The 21,510-nt window shown below is 45.8% G+C and overlaps 1 protein-coding gene across 19 annotated transcripts in view; it reads left to right on the forward strand.

Annotated features, from left to right (window-relative positions):
- MSI2 (musashi RNA binding protein 2) overlaps positions 1-21,510 on the forward strand; it is a 428,220-nt gene that overhangs the window by 135,440 nt on the left and 271,270 nt on the right. For all 19 annotated transcript variants that reach the window (XR_010153021.1, XR_010153022.1, XR_010153023.1 and 16 more), the window contains one exon: positions 9,376-9,468. Coding sequence is in view for 16 of the 19 variants with exons in the window: in XM_063799024.1 (XP_063655094.1) it covers positions 9,376-9,468 (93 nt within the window). In the remaining 3 variants the exon portion in view is untranslated. The remainder of the gene's footprint in view (positions 1-9,375; positions 9,469-21,510) is intronic.

A 21,510-nucleotide genomic window follows, 5' to 3' on the forward strand; every position in this document is an offset into this window, starting at 1 on the left:
TCGCAGATTCAAAAACAGTGAAGGTTTCTTACTTAATTTTGCTTAATACCACTGTTGTAAAAGATTATGGGTTTTAATTGCATCAGTGTATTGGTAATCATTCAAACACTTGAGAAAGTCTTTGGGGTCTTCCCCATAGTGGGTCTGAATCACCGTGTGGTGAGCACTGGGGGACAGCGGCTCCCAGAGGGATGGAGTGATGGAGAAACCGCCTGCGGATGCAGAGCAGCCTGGGTGCCTGTGATCGGAATGACGGCTAGCCAGCCACCTCGCTCTGCAGCGCTTGATGCAGGGATCATGATCCTTAATTTCCTGTGCTTTCCAAGGCAGCCCTCATCTCTCTACCTTTGTCGGTTACCTCCCCCAGCCCCCAATAGGAGTCAGTGCTACTGTTTAGGATATTACTCTCTGATACTAATCTGTGGACAGGTCACCCCTGTGGCTGCGGCTTTTTCCCTAGGGTAAGAGGAAGTAGTATTTTTTAAATTAGCCTAGGAGGGAGCCAGGTAGAGAGCTCTGAGATGAGGGTGGGGAGCTTCAGCTCCCAGCCGAAGCATCCTGATCATTTCATTACAAGATCACCGTCTCCTGTAGGTGAGTTTCTGTTGTTTTAATCAGAGGTAAAGTTGTGCCCTGACTATGTTGTATAATTGTGTGTGAATTATATTCCAGCTCCATATAGGCGAGGGCTATTTTTTTCCTTCCAATTTTAAAGCTATTTAGAGGGAAGGCCAAATTGTAGCTTGAACCCTGGTGCTCTCTGGCTAATAGCTATATACAGGGAGGGAGAACTTGGAGGAACATTTGGGGTTATATTTGTAATTAGTTTCCTTTGAAGTTAAATTAATTTTAGCAATCGGCAACGTAAAATATTGTTATACCTTTTTCCAGTGGTCACCTGTGGGTGACCTGAGGCCTGTGGAATTGATGAGAGACGAAGCGGTGGGAATGGTGGGCAGGCACACTTTCTTGGACATGTGGGCTTATTTTAAGTCATTTTTGCATTCAGACTCTTGGCTTAGGTATCTCTCTGGCCTGTCATTTTTTTTTGACAGCTTTATTGAGATATAATTCAAATACCATATAATTCACTCATTTAAAATGGTGCAATTCAATGGATTTTAGTATATTCACAGATATGTGCACCCATCACCACAGTCAATTTTAGAGCATTTTTATCACCTCAAAAAGAAACCGCATACCCTTTAGCCATCACTCCCTCCCTCTCCCCTGGCTCTATGCAACTACTAATTTACCTGCTGTCTCTACAGATTTCCCTATTATGGACTTTCATTTGGATGGAATCAAATACAGGTTGAAGATCCCTAATCTGAAAATCCAAAATCCAGAATGCTCAAAAATCTGAAACTTTTTGAGTGCTGTCATGGTGCTCAAGGGAAATGCTTGTTGGAGCATTTCAGATTTTTGATTTTTGAATTAGAGATGCTGAACTATTGAGTATAATGCAAATATCCCAAAATCCAAAAACATTTGAAATCTGAAACACTTCCGGTTCCACACATTTCAGATAAGGGATACCCAAACTGTAATATGTGATGTTCTGTGTCTTGCTTGTTTCACTTGGCATAACGCTTTCAAGGTTCATCCATGTTGCAGCATGTGTCAGTACCTCGTTCCTTTTTACAGTTGAATAATATTCTATTTATGGATGTACCACATTTTGTTTATCCATTCGTCTGTTGATGGATATTTGGGTTGTTCTATTTTTTGGCTGTTGCTGCCATGAACACCTGTGTAAAAGTTTTTGGGTGGACATAGGTTTTAATTTCTCTTGGGCATATACTAAGGAGCGGAATTGCTGGATCATATGGTAACACTATGTTTGTTTATTTATTTATTTATTTTTGAGATGTTTCACTCTTGTCACCCAGGCTGGAGTGCAATGGCACGATCTTGGCTCACTGTAACCTCTGCCTCCCGGGTTCAAGTGATTCTCCTGCCTCAGCCTCCCAAGTAGTTGGGATTACAGACGTGCACCACCATGCCCAGCTAATTTTCGTATTTTTAGTACAGATGGGGTTTTGCCATGTTGGCCAGGCTAGTCTCAAACTACTGACCTCAGGTGATCCACCTGCCTTGGCCTCCCAAAGTGCTGGGATTACAGGTGTGAGCCACCATGCCCAGCCTGGTAACGCTATGTTTAATCATTTGTGGAGTTGACAGACAACGCTGTGTTTAATCATTTGTGGAGTTGCCAGACTGTTCCCAAAGCAGCTGCACTATTTTAAATTTCCACCAGGAAGATCTGGCTTGTCATTTTTGCATCTTTGCTGCAAAATTAGAAAAGGTGAAGACATACCTGCTCCTTATGGTGCCCTCAATCCTCCCCTTTTTCCAATTGTTTTTTTTCTTATGGAAAGAAAGAAGATGACACAGTAGCAAATGAAGGTGTTAGAGCAGTGAATAGGAAGGGCAAGATTTGGATTCTCCATTTGTCACTCCATACGCTGTTTGATTTTGGATGCTTAACATTTCTGAGTCTTGGTTTCCTTATCTGTGGAAGAGTGGCTGGGACCTGCCGTAAGATTGACATGAGGACTAAGTCAGGCAACTCATGGGAAGTGCATAGCTCAGGCCTGGCCCACAGATGATCTACAGTGAGGGCATAGAATTCTAGGCAGGGAAGCAGACACCAGTAAAAGGGCTTTTCCATAGGGGAAAAGTATATCTCAACATCTCAGATTTTATTAGGCAGGAGCCTGCCCTTGCGTAAACCCTGGCCTTACTTTCATCATGTGTTTTTATCAGAGGAACTTGAATCCTTGTGTCACCTTTGGGTTGCTTCTCCTTACAGGTGGCTTTGTCCTTCCCATTCCTCTCCTCAAGACAGGTGTCATTTGACCATTTAAGGCAGAGATGTCCTCCCTGTGGCCTCTGCCAGTGGGCGTGACTTGCCTTGCTTGGGTGGGTGTGATGCCCTCTTCCCCCATAATTGATAGAGTTTCCATGTGGACTGTGGCTCTGCTGTCACCAGAAAAAGGTGAGGTCAAGGCAGTGGTGTCCTTGCGCTTCTCCCGAATAGATCTCTGTATTAGTTTTGTGGGACAGCTGTAACAAATTACCACACACTGATTGGTTTAAGAAATAGAAATATAGTCTTTCATAGTTCAAGAGTCCAGAAGTCTGAAATCAAAGTGTCAGCAGGACTGGTTCCCTCTGGAGGCTCTGTGGGAAAAACTGTCCCATACCTCTCTCCTAGCTTCTGGTGGTTGCCAGCAATTCTTGGTGTTCCTTGGTTTGCAGGCACATCACTCAAGGCCCTGCCTTCATCTGCACATGGCCACCTTCTTTCTGTGTCTGTTTGTCCTCTTCTTAGAAGGACACCCGTTACTGGATTTAGGGCTTACCCTATGTCCAGGATAACTTCATCTCAAGATTCTTAACTAATTACATCTGTAAAGACCCTGTTTCCAAATAAGGTCACTTTCTGAAATTCTAGATGGACACGAATTTTGGAGGAACTCTTTTTGATCCAACCCAGTCTCTTTTCCACATGTGATCCTAGAAACAGATGGAGAAGATGCCCAATACCTGACCTGTGTTCTGACTTTGCAAGCTAAGTAAGTTTGCCACTGCATTCAGATGTGATGGTGATAGTAGTTATGGTAGTGATGAAGGTGGCAGGAGGGTGGCTCCGAGGGTGATGGTGGTAGAGTTGGTGGTGGCAAGAATGGTAGTATTGGCAGTTGTGAGGGTGAGGGAGGATGGGAAAAATATGGGGAGAAGTAGGGATTTTAGAGGGGAGGTACCTTGAATGAAACACCTTGGGGAATGGAGCCTTGGTGTTCGGGAGTTCTGTGATCTCAGGCAGCCCTGCTCGAGGGTCTGCCATACAAAGATTGGACTTAATTCTCAAATGCAGACTGATAGGAGAAGACTGCCACATTGGCAGATACATAGGATTTCATCCTGGATTCTGAATTTGGTGAGTACTTTTGTTCTTCAGTGTCACTGGACAGGATGGGGTAATAGACAGAGCCCTTGTCTGAGCCTGGGAAAGCTGTCCTCCTAACTACCTGCCTTGCCTTTAACTAGCATGCGAGGCATCTCATTGACTTGACTTTTCCATCCGCACAATGGGGAGGATGAACTAGAAGGTTTGCAGCATCCTACCCAGTGCTAGCATTTTAACATCTTTCCTTGGCTTTCTCTACCTTGGGGTTCCCACAGATGAGGCATCATCTGCAAACAAGCCTGTGTTCTTGGGGAGTGAAGATGGCTTACATTTTTTCATCATGGGGAATTTGAACTCTTTTAAGGAACATGATAATAGCCAGAGCTGATTTAATTTCTGTGGGCCTTTCTCATACTCATTTAAGGCTCTCCAGAGCCATTTCCTGCCTTTTCATGTATTTGTTCTGATTAAGAAATATTTGTTTTTTTTGGTGTTTGTTTTGTTTTTGTTTTCCTTGTGTGATAATGAATATCTTTAGGCCAGTGCTGTTGGAATTAAGTTTTCCCTTTAATCTCATTTTTAAAAGTAGTTTCTCTTTTCTAACCTCCCCTTACCCCACTCTGCCTTCAACACACACACAAAACACACACAGCACACACACCACACACACACACACACACACACACCCCATTTGCTTTATCCTATTTTATAAAAATACAAACAGTGGTCCCATTCCTAGTGACCGTTTCTGATGGAAACACATTTTTTAAAAGGGAATTTTTTTAACTTAAAAAGCCAGCTCTCTGTTTAGAGGCAGGGAGGTGGAGTGCTCTTTGCAGCTCTGGTTAGTACTGGCTTTGGCCAGTTCTTACGTGTAAACAGCAATTTTCCAAACTGGAATGGGTGCTGGGGTTTTCTTTATGGAGCCAAGGGGTATGTGGAGAGCAGCGGTGTTTAGTTAAATTACAGGTCTAGATGCAGAACTTTCCAGCAATGATTTGTGAGAGCCTGAACACTCCCCACTGCCCTTTGTGCACACAGGCAAGAGCACACACACGCACACATGCACACGGACACCTCCTGCTTCCCAGAGTGACACCTTAAACCATAAAAGGAGGGGCGCCTGCTGGGAGAGGGGGCTGTCCCCACATGGTGCAAGGCTGTCGGGTAGGTATCTGGTGTCTCTAATGGTGGGAAGCACTCCCATACCAAAATGTTATCCGCAACCTCTCCACTAAAACTCCAAGCAAAGGAAATTTAAGATCAATTTCCTAATGGATTTTGGACTGAGCTCCCTGAAACAGATGGGTAGCTCTCCATCTCAGTTCACTGTGGAGCTGAGTGGGGCCATCTGAGCATTTTGGGATGCAGTGGCTTCTTCCCTGTACCCTATATGGGTACTCTACTGGTGTTAAGGCTGCAGGTTAGGAAACAGTTACCTGAAGGGCCTATCCTAGGAGGAAAACAGGTGACTCTCTGTTCACTGGGTAAAGAGGATTTTTGTTTTTTTATAACCCAAAAGGAGTATAGAACCCGGGGGTCTGCCTTGTCCAGCCTTCTCACTGTATCCAGGTTTAAAGTTCCAGGGATACTGAATGGTTCCTTAGGTAAATGGAAGCCAAGACTCAAGGAGTGGGACTGGAGTTGACCCAAACACACACCCATGCATGTGCATATACATGTGTGTGCACCCTCACGTGTCCATAGAAACCTTGCATAGTATTGATGGGAATTCGAGGACCTCCATTTAGTCCCATTGAGAGTCAGGACACAACATCCCAGCCCCATCCCCTTCCTGCCCTCCTCAGTAGCCATGGAGATGGCAAGGAAACCGAGAGAAGAATGTGTGACTCCAGGGTTCTCTGCCTCCCGTGTCCCTCACCAGAATGCAAATTGTGGAGCAGGCCACAGTCCATTTGGCAGTCATGCTGGCAGCATTCTCAAAGTAAATCACTTCCATTTCCCCCAGCATGCCCCTGGCGGGAGAGGTCACTGTGCACAGCCCTGTCGCCCCCGCAGCTGTGCCCCCTTCTCCTAAAGCCGAGACACTGGTGAGCAGCTAACCAAGGGTTGCCCATGTTTCCACTGGCCTTTTCACGTTTGGAAGGTTTTGATTAAAACAGTTTCTTTCAGTGTTTGCTGAGGAGTGGGATCCATCACTGTATCTGAGCTGGTCCCTGGAGAGGATGTTTTAGTAACTTGGACACTTTGGTGCATTGTCTGGGACCTGGAATTTCTCATCCTTTTTTAAAAAAAGGTGTTTTAAAGGCTTTTTGGGGACTGTGTAGATTTATAGCTGAATGGCTGCCTCTGTGTTTAGGGCTCTGTCTAGGCAGGTTTATGGCTATAAGGCAACGGTGGAGGGTGTATGAAGAGATATTTTCATTTCACCAGTTACTGGGGAATGAACAATCTGTTGACTTCTGTTATTTGGAATGAAGACATGTTGTTTGTTGAATTCTCTGGGACCACATGAACGTTTGGAATATAGACAGGGCTGCTGTATACCCGCCCGACTCTAAACAGTGTATAAATGAGACCGTGGGGTTCAGATTATAGTATGGCTCTCCAGAGTTTCTTCAAATTGAGAACTGTACTAGTGTATGTTGGTAGATCACGTTAGTGTTTCTTTACAGACATTTAATTACTTGGCTGGGGTAAGGGAAAAAAAGGAATGAAAAATCTAAAATTAAACTATTGGGAATCTCTGCCCATCTGAAAGCATGTAGAGATGCAGGAAAGTGTTTTTGAAATTATAGTGGAAGACAATAGGACAGTAAGAGATGCCTTTTCAAAGACACGTTTTTGTGTAATGTGTCTTTTCGCTGCGTGTTTGGTTCTGAGCTTGAAAGATGAGTCTAGTAACTGACTTTGGTCAGTTACAGTGACCATTTATTTAGCGACTACACAGTGCCCTGCTAGACACTTGGCATACATTACTTAATTTACTCCTGATAGGAACCTTGTATGGTAGGCTAATCACTATATCTTCGTTTTATAGTGGATTACATTCCACATTCTATTAGAATATAAGCTCCAGCACCTCGCACTTAATGTATCTGTTGAATGAATACATCAGCAAAGTTAGATTAGTAAAATTTGGTGATTCATGAGTGTAGGGACAGATGTAATTCTGGAAAGGGCTTGATGGAATTTTGCCATTCAAGTGACCTTGATTTACCAGGGAGACTTAAGGAATGGGTGAGAAGGGAGATGGACAATAATGAGTGAGCATAAGAGGCCAACCAGGTCATGAGAGGTACTTGGAGCTCAGTGCTGTGCACAGTGGTGGGATCTTCATAGAATTTTTCACATGCACTATCTCATCTAATCCCCCATTCATCTGAAAAGAGGTGAAAAAACAGTCAATCCCAGCTTTAAACACATGAGCAAGCCACTGCTTGGTTCTAATGGGCAGAAGGAAGTAGGGAGTAGGTGGTATACTGAGTTGTTAGAATAATGTCCTCTTAAAACACTGTGGAACGTCCATGACAAGGATATTCAAGTTTGGGGTTAACCAGCAGGTTGTGGTGGCATGTGTCTTCTGTGGGAGCTACTAAGCTAAACAAGAGCTCCCTGGAGTCTACGAGCTCCAAGTTTGGGGTCAACCAGCAGGCTATGGTGGCATGTGTCTTCTGTAGGAGCTACTAAGCTAAAGCAAGAGCTCCCTGGAGTCTACGAGCTCCAAGTTTGGGGTCAACCAGCAGGCTATGGTGGCATGTGTCTTCTGTGGGAGCTACTAAGCTAAAGCAAGAGCTCCCTGGAGTCTGCAAGCCTCTCTGCATCATGGCTATGATGCTCGTGGATTCATGGGAATCGGGCATTAGGTGGGACCTTGGAGCCCTGGCCCAGCATCTCGTGCTGTAGAAAACTCATACCTAGGAGGAAGTGAGTCCTGCCCAGGGTCACACCCAGAGTTAGACCCAGGAGCTGGATTTCCAGTGCCCTACAGCACAGCCTGCCAGTAACCACTGTGCCCCCTGGTGTCACTCACCTCAGGCTCCTGTTGAGGTGGGTTGGTTCACTCATTCACTCAGCAGATATGCCGGGAGCCTCTGTGATGACTGACCCAGGCAGCCATGGCTCCTATGCTTCAGCATCCTACATCACATCGAGTTGCAGTAGAAACAGATGACATTGTGTGTTGATTATATGCCAACAAACTGGTCAGACCCTCACCCATCAAATTCTACAATTTTGTATTGTGACAGTAAAACTAAAATGGCACATAGCCTAAACTCAGTCTTTAGATCGAAATTTATTTTCTTGATTTTGGCTCCTACGTGTAAGATTTTGGTTCCCACTCTGAACAGTTAATGTCATTCTCCTTTTATTTTTTTATTGTGACAGTAAAACTAAAATGGCACATAGCCTAAACTCAGTCTTTAGAAAGAAATTTTTCTTGATTTTTGGCTCCTACATGTAAGATTTTGGTCCCCACTCTGAGCAGTTAATGTCATTGAGCTTCCTACTCCTTTGGCTTTGGAGCTGGTGGGATTTGGAAATGTGGCCACATTTTTTCACACGTACATCTACAAAACATTCAGTGTTGGCTTCTATGTGCCTGACGCTGTGCCTGGCCTGGTGGAGGATTTGTAGAGGAGTCAAGAGCTTATTGTCTGGAGGAGGAAGTAACTTCACACAAGGTGGAGAGCAGTGAGTGTTAAGACAGGGATATGGAGACACTGTTAGGGGGTTTCAGAAAAGGGTGGACTAACTCCTGGCTGGATTGATAAATAACTATTTTGAATTTTGGAGAAAGGTGCTGGATCCTGGAGGAAGGTTACAACTTGCCGTAGTTAGGTTCAGGAGTGGAGAGGCACCCCAAGGAGAAGGACCTGCAGGAACAAAAGTGTAGGGATCTGGGGATTAGCTGGGCATGACTGGGTGCAGGGTGAATCAAGATGAATCACAGGAAATCAGGAGGAGGAATCCTGGACAAAGCTTGCAGGGTGGTCTCCAGGTGCGAGGTCAGCGTCTGTGTTGCTTGAAGACTTATACCAGCACCAAGCACAAACAGCTCAGCGTAGACAGCCTGTGCGTACTTTTGAATCGTGTGCATTTCTTATTGACAGGTTTTGTGGATGGTTTCTGGGCAGCAGTTTTTATGCATTTAGGTCTGTTTTGTTCACGTCTCTTAGCTTTAAAATAGCTTGACATGTGATTTTTCTCTTTTTGCTAGTCCATCAGAATGAAGTTGCGTGTTGTGGCCAATGAGGTTCTGAAGTCTCTGTGTCTGTATGAAACTCAAGCTTTTAGGTTGCCATCTGAATGCCTGAGATATGCAGAGTGACTGTCTCTAGCATCCTTAGACATCTAAACGCCCGCGCCATGCAGCTTGAATATATCTAAAATTGCCTTCCTAGAGAAATGTGGAGAGCAGATTGTTTCAGCAGCCTCTTGAGCCCTGCTTTAGATAACCTGGTTAACCCATGCCTTTCTCTTGTCATTTCTTGCAGATGGTCACAAGAACAAAGAAAATATTTGTAGGCGGGTTATCTGCGAACACAGTAGTGGAAGATGTAAAGCAATATTTCGAGCAGTTTGGCAAGGTAAGCGCTGGATGGGGTTGGATGGCACATGCCAGAAGTAGCCTCATCAGTCCTAAGAAGAGGCTACCGTGGCCCCCGCCCCTGCTACAGCTGTGTCCTCAAGAACCTTGTCCTTGAACCTGGCCATCATGATTTAAGTGAAATTCAGCAGAAGCTGAGATGGAAGAGTCTGGCTTGCATTTGGTGTGATGTCCCACGTGCTGGCAGGAGCAGACAGAGTGGCCTTTTAGTGCAGTTTTGCGGGCATTTGCTGGCCACATGGGGCCTGGGCTGGGAGCTGGTGGTGACGGCAGCTGGGGAGGGATGTGGGGCTGTGACTCGCAGGGCAGGAGCTCCCATGGAAGCTGCTAGAGGCCTGCAGGTTGGTGCTGGGCTTCTCCCTTCTGTGCCTGTTTGGAAAATGCATTGAGAGCTGAGACTCCCTGGGGCCCTTGGCAGCTGAACCCTCCCCTGTCAAATGCCCAAGGAGACTCCGAAACGATGCAAGGCCTGTACCTGTCAGCATTCTCTGACCTGAATGTCTGTGAGACAGCAGTAAAATTACCCCCTGGGCTCTGCTTCTGGAACAGGCTGGGACCAACCCAAGAGCCCCACAGCAGCCAGGAAACAGAGTGTGAGAAGGTGTGTGTATGATAGAGAGTCAGACCGACTGATAGGACATGTCACCGTGGGTGAGGTGTTTAATTCGGCCTCTTTCTAGTGGGTGAAGGGAGATGGTGCCTTGAGAGTGGGTTCTTGCTGAGGATGACACATTCCTCAGATGGCCCTGTTGCCTTAGGAGGGCTGACCCTTGTTGGCTTTTGTGTATACCACCCTCCTCTGGCCCCTGTGGAAATGGCAGGTTCAAGGAGGCTGCGTCCTGCATCTTTGAGTAATTGTGGACATCGCGTGGGAGCCCAGGTCTGGGACAGTCTCCTCCTGACAGGTTTGGGTCTTCCCTGCTGAAGGGCTGACATGGGAGAGAGCTGCCGAGGCGTCCTGAGAAGACACAGTGCCCGTGCTAAGCTCCATCACTTGTTTCCTCCCACAATGGGTGTCGTGCTTGCCATGGGTACAAAGGCACAGCCACCCACTGGCCAGGCTGAAGGTTCTGTGCTGTTGGTTTGCCCAGGGTGATAGGCAGCTATGACCCTGTCCCCAGGTGTGTCTGTTTGTGAACTACTGTCTGGGATGAGGGCCATGACCTTTATTCAGCCTCAAAATGGAGATGTTCTTGTCTCTGGTATTAATTTCTGCCTGGATAGGAGACCGTGCAACAAAGAGAAGCCAGCCTCCTCCAGCCCAGCCTTGCATTCTGAGTGGCTCTGAGCTGCCCTTCCAGGTTGGTTTTGAAAAGGCCTCCCCCATGGCCCTTTCTGGTATTGTCAGCTGGGGATGGATTCATCGTGGCTGGGTCTAAAGAATAGCCAAGTGTGTTGATGACTGTGTACGTTATAGCACTTCTCTCTTCCAGACTGATTTAAAGCAGTAAGGGGGATTTGTCCATCACCCAGCCCCACCCTGCCTAGGGAGAGGGATTGGAAATAATTAAATGAGACAGGTCCGGCTTGCATAATGGAAAGCTCTGGAGGGTGAGCCCTCTTTGCTATCTTTCTGCTTTTAAAACAAGTCCAGGGGTAGTGTTTGCAAACATGAAGTGGGATTTCTTTTTCGAGCCATAACCTGCCTTGGAATCTCATGGGCCTATTTGTGTCAGAAAAGTCGGTGCTGCCCAGATGGGCTTTTAGAATATTCCAGACAGGCTTCTACTTGCCAACACATAGCACATCTCTGCACGTCCCCAACCCTTGGTTTCTTTCTGTCTCTCTCTCTCTCTTTCTTCCTTTCTATATTTCTGTTTCTCTCTCTGTTGTTTTTCATTAACACTTATCATTGTGACCCAGTATGCCTCCAGTAAGACACACTGCAAGCTTTGGCCATGCCCACAGTGGCCACCATTGCTGCCCCTTAGAACAGTTGTCCTTTTGTCTGAGAAGCAGTCACAAACCATCTTCCCTGGCATGGTACTCGCCGGGTCTGAAGCTGCCCAGTTAATTTTGCAGTAATGTTTGTGGACTCTGGCAGGATGTGCAGACTTATCAAGTGTTTTATTAAAAGACCAAAGAGGCTTTTGAATGTATCAAAGCCATAATGCTCTTCAATGCTCATATTTTAGTAGCTTTTTTTCATACATAGGTTCTGTGCATTATTTGTGTCTGTCTGCAGAATAGCTTATTTCTCATTTGGCTGGTGGCTTTTGTTACTGTGTGTGTCCCCTTGGGCAGGACTCACCACCTCTCAGGATTCTGGCATAACTTATTTGAATCCAGAATGATCAAAGTCAGGGAGACTCTGCTGCTGGGCCTTGGGAGCACTACAATGAGTAAATCCAGTGGTTGTGAAAGGAGGTAACAGGTAAATTGACAGACTGCCTCTCCCCTTCGGTACTTTATATTCTGGTTGAAGGAAACTGAATGTGCGCACACACACACACACACACACTTGCATGAAGTATATTCACACACATGTGTACACCCCCTGTGCACACACATTTCTAACTGTGTGAAATTGTTTTTGACTCTCTTTAACCAACTGCAATTTAATGAGGTGTATGCGAGTGCAAAGTGTGGGATACTAGGCCAGGCCATTTACTCACATTATCTCATTTAATTTTTCTCTGGGGGGCTGGTAGTGGTATTCTCCATGTTGTAGACTGTTAAGTGGGGTCTTGGTGGGATTGTCTCTTGGACTCAAGGTCACAGCCCTCCAGGAGGTAGAGCTGGGTGTGGACTCCCCCTCCAGGCTTGTCTGATAACAGCATCTGAACTCTGCGCCCTGTTCCAACTGCTGATCAGTCCCCAAGATGGACTGACGATGGGCAAGATGCAAAGGACAGGAAGATATTGTGCCCTTCAGTGTGCCCCGGAGTGCTGGGGACCTGGACATTCATCACCTCATTTTACCTGTGCAGCAGATATTGGTATCTTCCAGTCTATTTGGCAAAGATAGACAGTCAGGGCCAGGGAGGCTGAGTGTCAGCAGAGGTCACCCAGGTAAGACAGTGTAAGAGCCAGAATTCACACCCTACTTCCTTTTCCTCCAAGTCTAGAACTTTCCTTTCACAGCTTCCATGCAAGGTGTACCACTCTCTTTTTAGGTCTCCTTGCCGTCATTCCTCTCTCCTCTCCCTCATCCCATCCTGCCCGAGGTGGCAGCTTCTCCAGCTGTTTATTTCAGGTGGCAATCAAGATGGGTAAGACTGCTATCAAGGGGCTGAGCTAAGGGAGTTTAAATATGTCATTACTGTAAGTGGAGTGGGTACAGAATGACACACCGGGAGCTTTAAATAACTTAAATTGGAGGCTTGTAAACCCTTTTGTGTTTTTCTTCCACCTTCCTCCCAGAAAATACACCCCCTCTCCCCAAGGTTAAAGATGTTGTTACTTGTTTATATTTAAGATCGGTCACGAAGCGTGGCCACTGGCATAAGGACTCTGCCAACTGAGGTTAACAGCTAACAGGTTGGCAGAATCCACACGTCACCATGAGCTACCCAGGGGTGAGGATGGCATTCCCACCCCTGGGTAGCTGTTCCGGGGTTGTCTGTCCTTGGAGAAGGGTAAGGCAGCAGATACTCCAGGGCTTCATGCTGGGCCTAACAGTGGACTGACCTCCCTGGGACAGCCTGACGGGTTGTTCCTTTGCTGGCCTCGGCTTCTCTTCTCAGGGAAGGGGTTGGAAAACTTAAAAAGGGCCAGATATTAAATATTTGCAGCTTTGCAATCCATGTAGTCCTTGTTGCAGCTACTCACGTCTGCTCTTGCAGGATGAAAGCAGCCATCACCAGCAGGTAAACAGATGCATGTAGTTGTGTGCCAATAAAACTTTATTTACAAAAACAGGTGATGAACCAGATTTGGTCTGTGGACCATAGTTTGCTGACCCCTGGACTGAATTATTCCTAAGGTTAGTTTTAAGTTTGAAAAGTCAGTAATGTAGAAAGTATTCAAACATTAATAGGATGGATAGATTATAATCTAAGGTATCTACAGGCTATAACCAAAATAATACGTTGTCAGTAGTAATAAGCATGGTATATAATCAGCAGTCTAAACCATGTTAGAGTTTATTTTGGGACTTCATGACGCAGGGACAGTGAAGGGATTCTTTATTTGGAAAAAGCCACTATTTATAAACTGGAACTTCATCCTATGAGTAAGAGCCAGAAAAACTGTTATAGTATTTCCATCTCCCTATTTCACCAGCTAGATGTAATTAATGAAACTCGGAATTTTTGAGGTCCAGGTTTTACTATGAAGATCCTTTTACGGTGCGCTGTTTCTGAATTGGAGTTACTGGTGCTAAGCTTTCTAATGCATTTTACAATGTGCTTCTCAAGGGTGTCAAGTGAGATGGTTGGCAGATCTATTATGTAGGTGGTGAGGCTGACGTTGAGAAAGGTGAGGAAGTTCTCCAAGATCACTCAGCCCATGCTGAGGAGAGCCTGGATAGTCACTTGTTTGTGCACAACCTACCCTTCGCCTCTTTTTACTGTTTATAAAGCCCCACCTCCCACTTTACCACCAAGCAGCATCTTTCTCAGAAGGAGCAGGTTTTGTTCATTTGTCAAAAACGTTGATATACAGTAATTTGTTTTACTGCCCTGGGTTTCTTAGTGGACGTTATCTGTGTTCCTGATTCCATACACACAGGAATGATGTATATAGGCCATTCCAAAAAATGGCAGGTAAATGATGCTCCAGATATGCCCGTGTAGACCCTGGCGACGAGGCGGCCTGTTCTGCACTGTTCTCCCGGCAGAGCCACCCGGAAGAGCCCAGCCTGGTAATTAAAATGCACTGGATCAAAGAAACTCCACACACACGGGCTTCCTCCTTCTCCCCTTCAGGCCCCTCCTTCAAGTACCGGTTTCTTAAATTCTCACTTATAGGATTTTGGAGATCAAAAAGAGGCCTTTAAACTTAATGAATTCTCGGCTTCGTCCCGGATGGAGCGGTTCCGCACCTTTCAGCTGTTCCCGGCAATGATAGGGCAGCTCAGTGCCGAGCTCGCTAGGTAATTCTCGCTTTCTAGAACTCCTGTGAAAGCAAAGCAGCCCGCATTTGGAGGCTTCCAATTATACTTCACATGGTGAACTGTGTAATTAGTTTGGAAGACTTATGCTTAGTCATTGGTTTATCCTAATCGGCTTTGGCTTTCCCCAACAACAAAGTGAGCTTATTTTGCTAAGCTGAAACGACTCTGCACCCTTTGTTCCTGCCTTTTATTGTCTCATTCCTTTCATTCTGTGTTACTGCCAAAGTTCTGTTTCATTAGGCCTACAAGTCATTTCCAATTCAGTGGGCTGCTACAATCCGGCCTTTATCACGGGCTGCTCTGGTTCCCATGTCCCTTCTGGGCCAGTGCCTGAGTTTGTGGTTTGACATGAGGGCTTTAACCCCTTCCTGTGCCAGCCCCTCACTGTGGTGGCCGGGAAGAAAAGGCCTTCCAGGAACCGGCGTGGAAAGTTACAGCTCTTGAGGTCTCGTCAAAGTGGGAGATCGCTGTGGAAACCAGGTGAAAGGGTCCTTGGAGCCCTTTGTGTCGGATTGGGGTTGTGTGGGGGCCCATAAAAGTTAACTTGAGCTCTGGAGAATGGTGTGTGAAAGCTTTTTAGGGGAAGAAAAAAAGAAAACAAGAGTGAATTTTTTTTTAATGTAATGAGACCTTCCCATTTATCCAGCCAGCGTGGGCGATTGTGGGTGAGTGAGGCCCGAGGAAGCGCTGGGTGCCTGCGATCTCCCAGCTCCGGGGTTTTCTGTGGAGGTGCGAAGCTGCATTCATGGCCCCCACTCAGACACCCCTTTTGATACTGTATGTGTGAGGAGAGTCATACCTGGAATAAAAGTCTCATAAAGCCCGTTGAAATTTAAAAGGCATGAGATCTGTGAGAAGATAAATAAGCCTGAGAGTGGACTGTGATCCTCAGGTAGTGTTTTCTTGCTTTAAATGTGTGTCGTAGATAAACAGAGCTCTGTGCCGTGTGGTTCTCTCAGAGGAGGCTTGGAAAACAAAAGTCTTGTGTGTCCTTTGTGGACATCTGAGCTCCCGTGAGGCTTTGTCCTCTGAAGTGGTTCATGTAGGTGGGTTGCCCGGGGAGTGGTCAGCCTCCCGGGCCTCACCCTGTCCTCTGCTCCACCTTTTTCTGGAGAGCCTGGGTGTTGCCCTTCAGACCTTCTTCAACGACAATTGTAGGCTGGACCAGGAAGGACCATGCGCACGCTCTTCCCTGGCTGAAGGCTACTTTTGTGTTTAAATTTTCTTCCTCTAATAGCCCAGAACAAAGCCAACACTGTCCCCATGTTTTATTAATCTTCTGCCTGGTTTGTGTCAGCATCTCCCTCTGGAAGTGTGTCATAAGGGGAGGGGACTTTATTTGCCCCCTGACCCCTGGCCGAGCTGCTCAGTGGGAAACAGCACAGTGAGTAGACAGGAGAATCCTGCTTCCTCTGCCTCCTCCACCTTCTAGGCCAGGTGGCAGAGGCAAACAAACCTTACCCACGAGTAATATGATCCTGGGGCTTTGCAGGTAAACCCTCCTGCTAAACAACTTTGTGTTTTCCTGGTGAACTTTTCCTCCGTAGACTGATTTCGGCTGAAGCCAGTAAGGTTGTCGAGTTCTAAAGATTGAGCACCCTAACGTTACTTCTCTTAAATTTTCGTATTTTTGCTTCAAAAAGGAGATTCTGAAATAGTGGGTTTCTAGGAAAACTTCCCATTTCCCTCTTAGTATATAAAATATAGCCAGCTGTTGTTAGGCAAAGGCATCAGACATTATTATTGCTCGTTAACAGTGTTTTAAAATATACAAATAGAAAACTAGGATGCCTTCTGGGTAGCAAGCTGGGAAAACTTTGAGATTATGCTAATCAAATGCCATGTGCATTTGCATAGTAGGTAGAGGAACAAGGCTGAATAGAAGAACAAGGCTCAAACTTCAGCTTTGCTGTTTGACCGCATTTCCTGGTATGATTTAGCTGTATTTACTTTTTCTGCTGCGGCAAGGAGAGGAGAGCCAGCGGTAGGGGAGCCCTTGGGCACAAAGGAGTTAATGAGCCCTGGGTGGGTAGGGGCGGGGGGCCGGTATGAAGTACTTCCACCAGCTCACCTTCCCAGAGTCCTCCTGGGCCCTCTGAAGACGTCACTTACAATGGAGTTGTTAGTATGAGAAAATAAAGCCTTTTTCTCCCTAGATGTAGTTCAGTGGGAACTGAAAGTGTACCAGAAATCATGGTTCAAGCTTGTGCCAGTGGGTGCAAGGGGTGGTTCTTATGGAGGAGAAAGCGCAGTTCATTTAGACTTGGCATTGAAATCGAACTCTGTTGTTCGGTGGAGTGAACATTGATATGGAGATTCCCACCCGCCCCCCACCTCAGTAGGATACCCCCTTACACAGGTCCTGTATGCTTTTCTTTTTCTTCCATTTTCTTTCTTTATTTCCTTCTTTTGTCCTCTTAGAAATAGTCTCTCTGTAGACCGGCCAGATTTGTCAAGTTACCACCCTCTAAATTTTTACAGCTCCGTATATTCAGACTTGGTATTTGTGAATTAGCTAAAAGTGGGCTGCCAATCTGTACTTTATTTACATTCGAAGCCATATTAGTGAGAGCCCCAGAAAAAAATGTTAATATGCAGGAAGAGGCAAAAGGGTTGAGTTTCTGACTGTTGCTAACCTCACCACTGCCTTTAAAACCAATCATGAGGCACACGGCTGATATTTAATAGCTTTTAGCTGATTATTTTTCTTCTCCTCCTCTTTCTTTTCTATCCAAGTTGACCTGGGTGTACTTGAGTGGAAATGAAGTCATCCAAATGCTGAATTAGAATAATCACAGGCCTCTAAGAATGAAATGGAAGCAGAGATTAAATGGCGGAGGGAAAGCTGGCATTAATAAGGACCAGGAAAACTTTGCAGAAAATAAATAGGAGATGGAATAGATTGAATTTGTATATGCTGCTTCCATTTCTTCCTCCATTTTGTGTTGTCTTCCTAAGTCGAGTTACTGGCAAAGTGGGATTTGATTTGCCACAAGGCCACATACCTTCTGCAGCCTAGGTGATGGGCCTTTCTTCTTTGTGGGACGTTTGTGTGACCATTGATGTTTCCAGGAAGGAAGAATCTGATGGAGGGGCTGTTACCATGAAATGTTGATGATTACTTGGTACAAGTAGTGTGTGGGAGACAGATGAAAGAGTGTGGGGTACAGGCACGGTGGCTCACGCCTGTAATCCCAGCACTTTGGGAGGCCAAGGCGGGCGAATCATGAGGTCAGGAGTTCGAGACCAGCCTGGCCAACATGGTGAAACCCCGTCTCTACTAAAAATACAAAAAATTAACTGAGCGTGGTGGCGGGCACCTGTAATCCCAGCTACTCGGGAGGCTGAGGCAGGAGAATCTCTTGAACCCAGGAGGTGGAGGTTGCAGTGAGCCGAGATCGTGCCACTGCACTCCAGCCCGGGTGACAGCGTGACACTCTGTCTCCAAAAAAAAAAAAAAAAAAGGTGGGGGGGAGTATGGGAGCCAGTGCACAACAGGCCAACTTAATATTATGATGATTCCTCCTCGTAGGGAGAAGACCTGGGCAGGATGCAGGTGGGGTGACTGGTTGTCTGGGTTTGCCTGTGACTAAGGGGGTTTCTAGGAACTTGGGCCTTGCAAACTAGAATGAATTGGTCACCTTCAAGCGGAGTTTGGAGAAGTCAAGACACTTGGCTTGACACTCTAAAAGGGTCAACATCTTCCTTGACCACCTCCAAGGAGATTTAAATACTCCTTCCTGCGTGCTCCAGAACACTAACTTCATACCTGTTTACATTCTGCCTTCTTCATTTAATCCAGCTGCTGGGTAAACAGCCAGCACGGGGCCTTGCGTGAGCACAGGCCGGCAAGTGTTAGATGAGCAAGTGGCTGCTGAAGGCAGGTCAGACAGACCCACAGTCTGTCTGTCTGTGCACCCCTCTGGGCTTCTATTTGGGGATTATTTCTGTGTCTCTTGAAAAAAAAAATTCTGCCCCAATGTAGTGAAAAGTGAGCTTCTTGTAGTTAAAGAGCAAAATAAGGATTTAATTAAATTAAAAAAAAAAGAAAAGAAAACCCAGCAGAGTGGTTTGTTTACAGGAAGTCGTTTTTAGGTGGTCTGTTATAGAAGATGTAATTTGTGAAAGTAGATTAGTTGTAAATTAGAGATTTTGGGTTGTCGAGGTCGCTAACCATCTTTTATAATTGGCGGCAGAGGTAAATATTTTCAGATTTGCTTATAGAGTGTTAGTATTGACAAAACAATTTAAGGTGTTTTTCACTTAAGGAAAAATAAGTGAGAGTATGGAATGATCAGAGACGGGCTTCCTGATCTTATTCCCAGCTTTCTTATGGAATGACAAGGGTATGGAAAGCAACAGGGAGATGAAATGCTGGAGTAGTTTGCAAGGGAGCTTGCAGATTCTCTGATAGGGAAACAGTTTTATTTATTTGTTTATTTATTTTATTTTACTTATTTATTTAGAGACAGGGTCTCACTATGGTTTCCCAGGCTGGAGTGCAGCAGCACGATTTCAGCTCACTGCAGCCTCAGTCTCTGGGGCTCAGGTGATTCCCCAACCTCAGCCTCCCAAGTAGCTAGGACTACAGGCATGCACCACCATGCCTGGCTAATTTTTTTGTATTTTTAGTAGAGACAGGGTTTCACCGTGTTGCCGAGGCTGGTCTCAAACTCCTGGACTCAAGTGATCTGCCTGCCTCAGCCTCCCAAAGTGTTGGGATTACAGGCGTGAGCCACCACACTCAGCCGATTTTTATTCTTTAATAAGAGCAACCCATTTCTTTTATCAACAGACTTGTTTTCTTAGCAAAAAGGGAGGACGTATTGATGTCACTGCTTTCCATTCAACTACGTTGGTATTTGTGTTCAGATTTAGGGATTCCTGTTTGCCCGAACCGTTCATGTATCTTTTACCTTGTAATTGTCCCAACAGCCCTGTGAGGTAGGATCATTATCCCTATTTTAAAATTAGGTAAGGAAGACTAGGAGAGCATAAATGACTATGTAAGACCCCTCAGCCCAACGGCAGTGGGACCCAAGGTTCAAATCTAGACTTCCTGGGTGAGGACTCTGGGTTTGTTGTTAAACTTAAGCTGTTTATCCTGAGGTGATCTTCTTTGGGGTGGCCCTGACCAGTTGTTTGTAGTGCCATAGAGTTACTATGGTATGGCCGGGCGCAGTGGTTCACACCTGTAATCCCAGCACTTTGGGAGGCTGAGGCGGGTGGATCATGAGGTTAGGAGTTTGAGACCAGTCTGGCCAACATGGTGAAACCCTGTCTCTACTAAAAATACAAAAATTAGCAGGGTGTGGTGGCGGGCGCTTGTAATCCCAGCTACTCAGAAGGCTGAGGCAGGAGAATTGCTTGAACCTGGGAGGCAGAGGTTGCAGTGAGCCAAGATCACACCATTGCACTCCAGCCTGGGCGACAAAGCAAGACTCCGTCTGGGGGCGGGGCCAGGGGGAAGAATTACTATGGTACATCTTTGAGGAAGGTCACTCTGACTATGGTTGCTTGGTTGTTGGTTTTTTTTTGGAGTCTCTGTCACCCAGGCTAGAGTACAGTGGCGCGACCTCGGCTCACTGCAACCTCTGCCTCCCAAGTTCAAGCAATTCTCCTGCCTCAGCTTCCTAAGTAGCTGGGTTTACAGGCGTGTGCCACCACGCCTGAATAATTTTTGTATTTTTAGTAGAGACAGGGTTTCGCCATGTTAGCCAGGCTGGTCTCGGACTCCAGACCTCAAGTGATCTGCCTACTTCAGCCTCCCAAAGTGCTGGGATTACAGGTGTGAGCTACCGCACCTGGCCAGTTTGTCTAAAATATTTTATATTAGAACAAATATTATGGCACAGAATGCAATATTTGCATAATTCTTTTTTGAAACACTGTGATACTTGCAGACACTTCAGGATCGCTTCTGGCTGCATCAGTTCCTGGTCATTCTGGGCTGTCCCTTAACGTACTTTGCCTTTAGGAGGAGTACATAGGTAGAAAAGTTGAGAATCTCTTTTGTTTACTGCTTAGCATAGGGGCTGGCAAACTTTTTCTGCAAAAGACCAGATAATAACTATTTTTAGTTTTGTGGCCCAGATGGTTTCCTAGAACCATTCAGTTCTGCCATGCTATCAGATGACAGCCAAAGACAATATGAAAATGAATGGTTGTGTCTATATTCCAATAAAACTTTATTTACAAAAGTCAGGAGGCTGCTGGTTTTGGCCCTCAGACTGTATAGTTTTCATACCCCCCTGGCTGAGCATATTGCCTGCTAATAAGAGCATAGGTTGTTTACACTCAGTCTGTCTGGTATTAGACCCAGCTCATCTGTTTACTAGCTTGGTAACCTTGGGCAGGTCATTTAACTTCTTCCCACCTCACTTTCTTTATCTGTAAAATGGGGATAATGATGGTCTTTAACCCATAGGGTTGTCATGAGGATTAAATGAGCTAATGCACACATAGTTGTTAGCATCCTGCTAAGAAACAGAGTGAGCACTTAACAAATGTTAGAAACATGAGCTGGTGGTGTTATTTTCGACGTTGGAGACTCAGGTCCTCTGAGACTCTGGAGTTTCCACTTTAGTCCTGTCTAGCAGTAGGCTTGCTAGTGCAACAGCCTTTATATATACACACACACACACTCTCTCTCTCTCTCTGTCTGTCTCGTTCTCTCATTCATCTTTTCCATCTATCCTGTGGGGGAGCTTACCACTCAATTCTTCTACCCACCCTGGCAATGATGCAAACTAAAAAGCCCTTCCTGCATCTTCTGAGCATAAAGACGATGATTCAGTTTTATGTAATTTTGGTGGGATGTACCTCGAGTTCCATCCGGCTACCCCGCTGCTTCCAGTTTGTGGAACTGACTTGCCGGTTGCCCTGGCTTTGATGAAAGAGTTGAACCGATGTAGGCCCAAAGAGAGTTCTTCTGGGTGGATCCTTCTGATGAACACTCTTTACATT

This window comes from Pan troglodytes, chromosome 19 (assembly GCF_028858775.2).
Source record: "Pan troglodytes isolate AG18354 chromosome 19, NHGRI_mPanTro3-v2.0_pri, whole genome shotgun sequence".
Classification (NCBI taxonomy): domain Eukaryota; kingdom Metazoa; phylum Chordata; class Mammalia; order Primates; family Hominidae; genus Pan; species Pan troglodytes.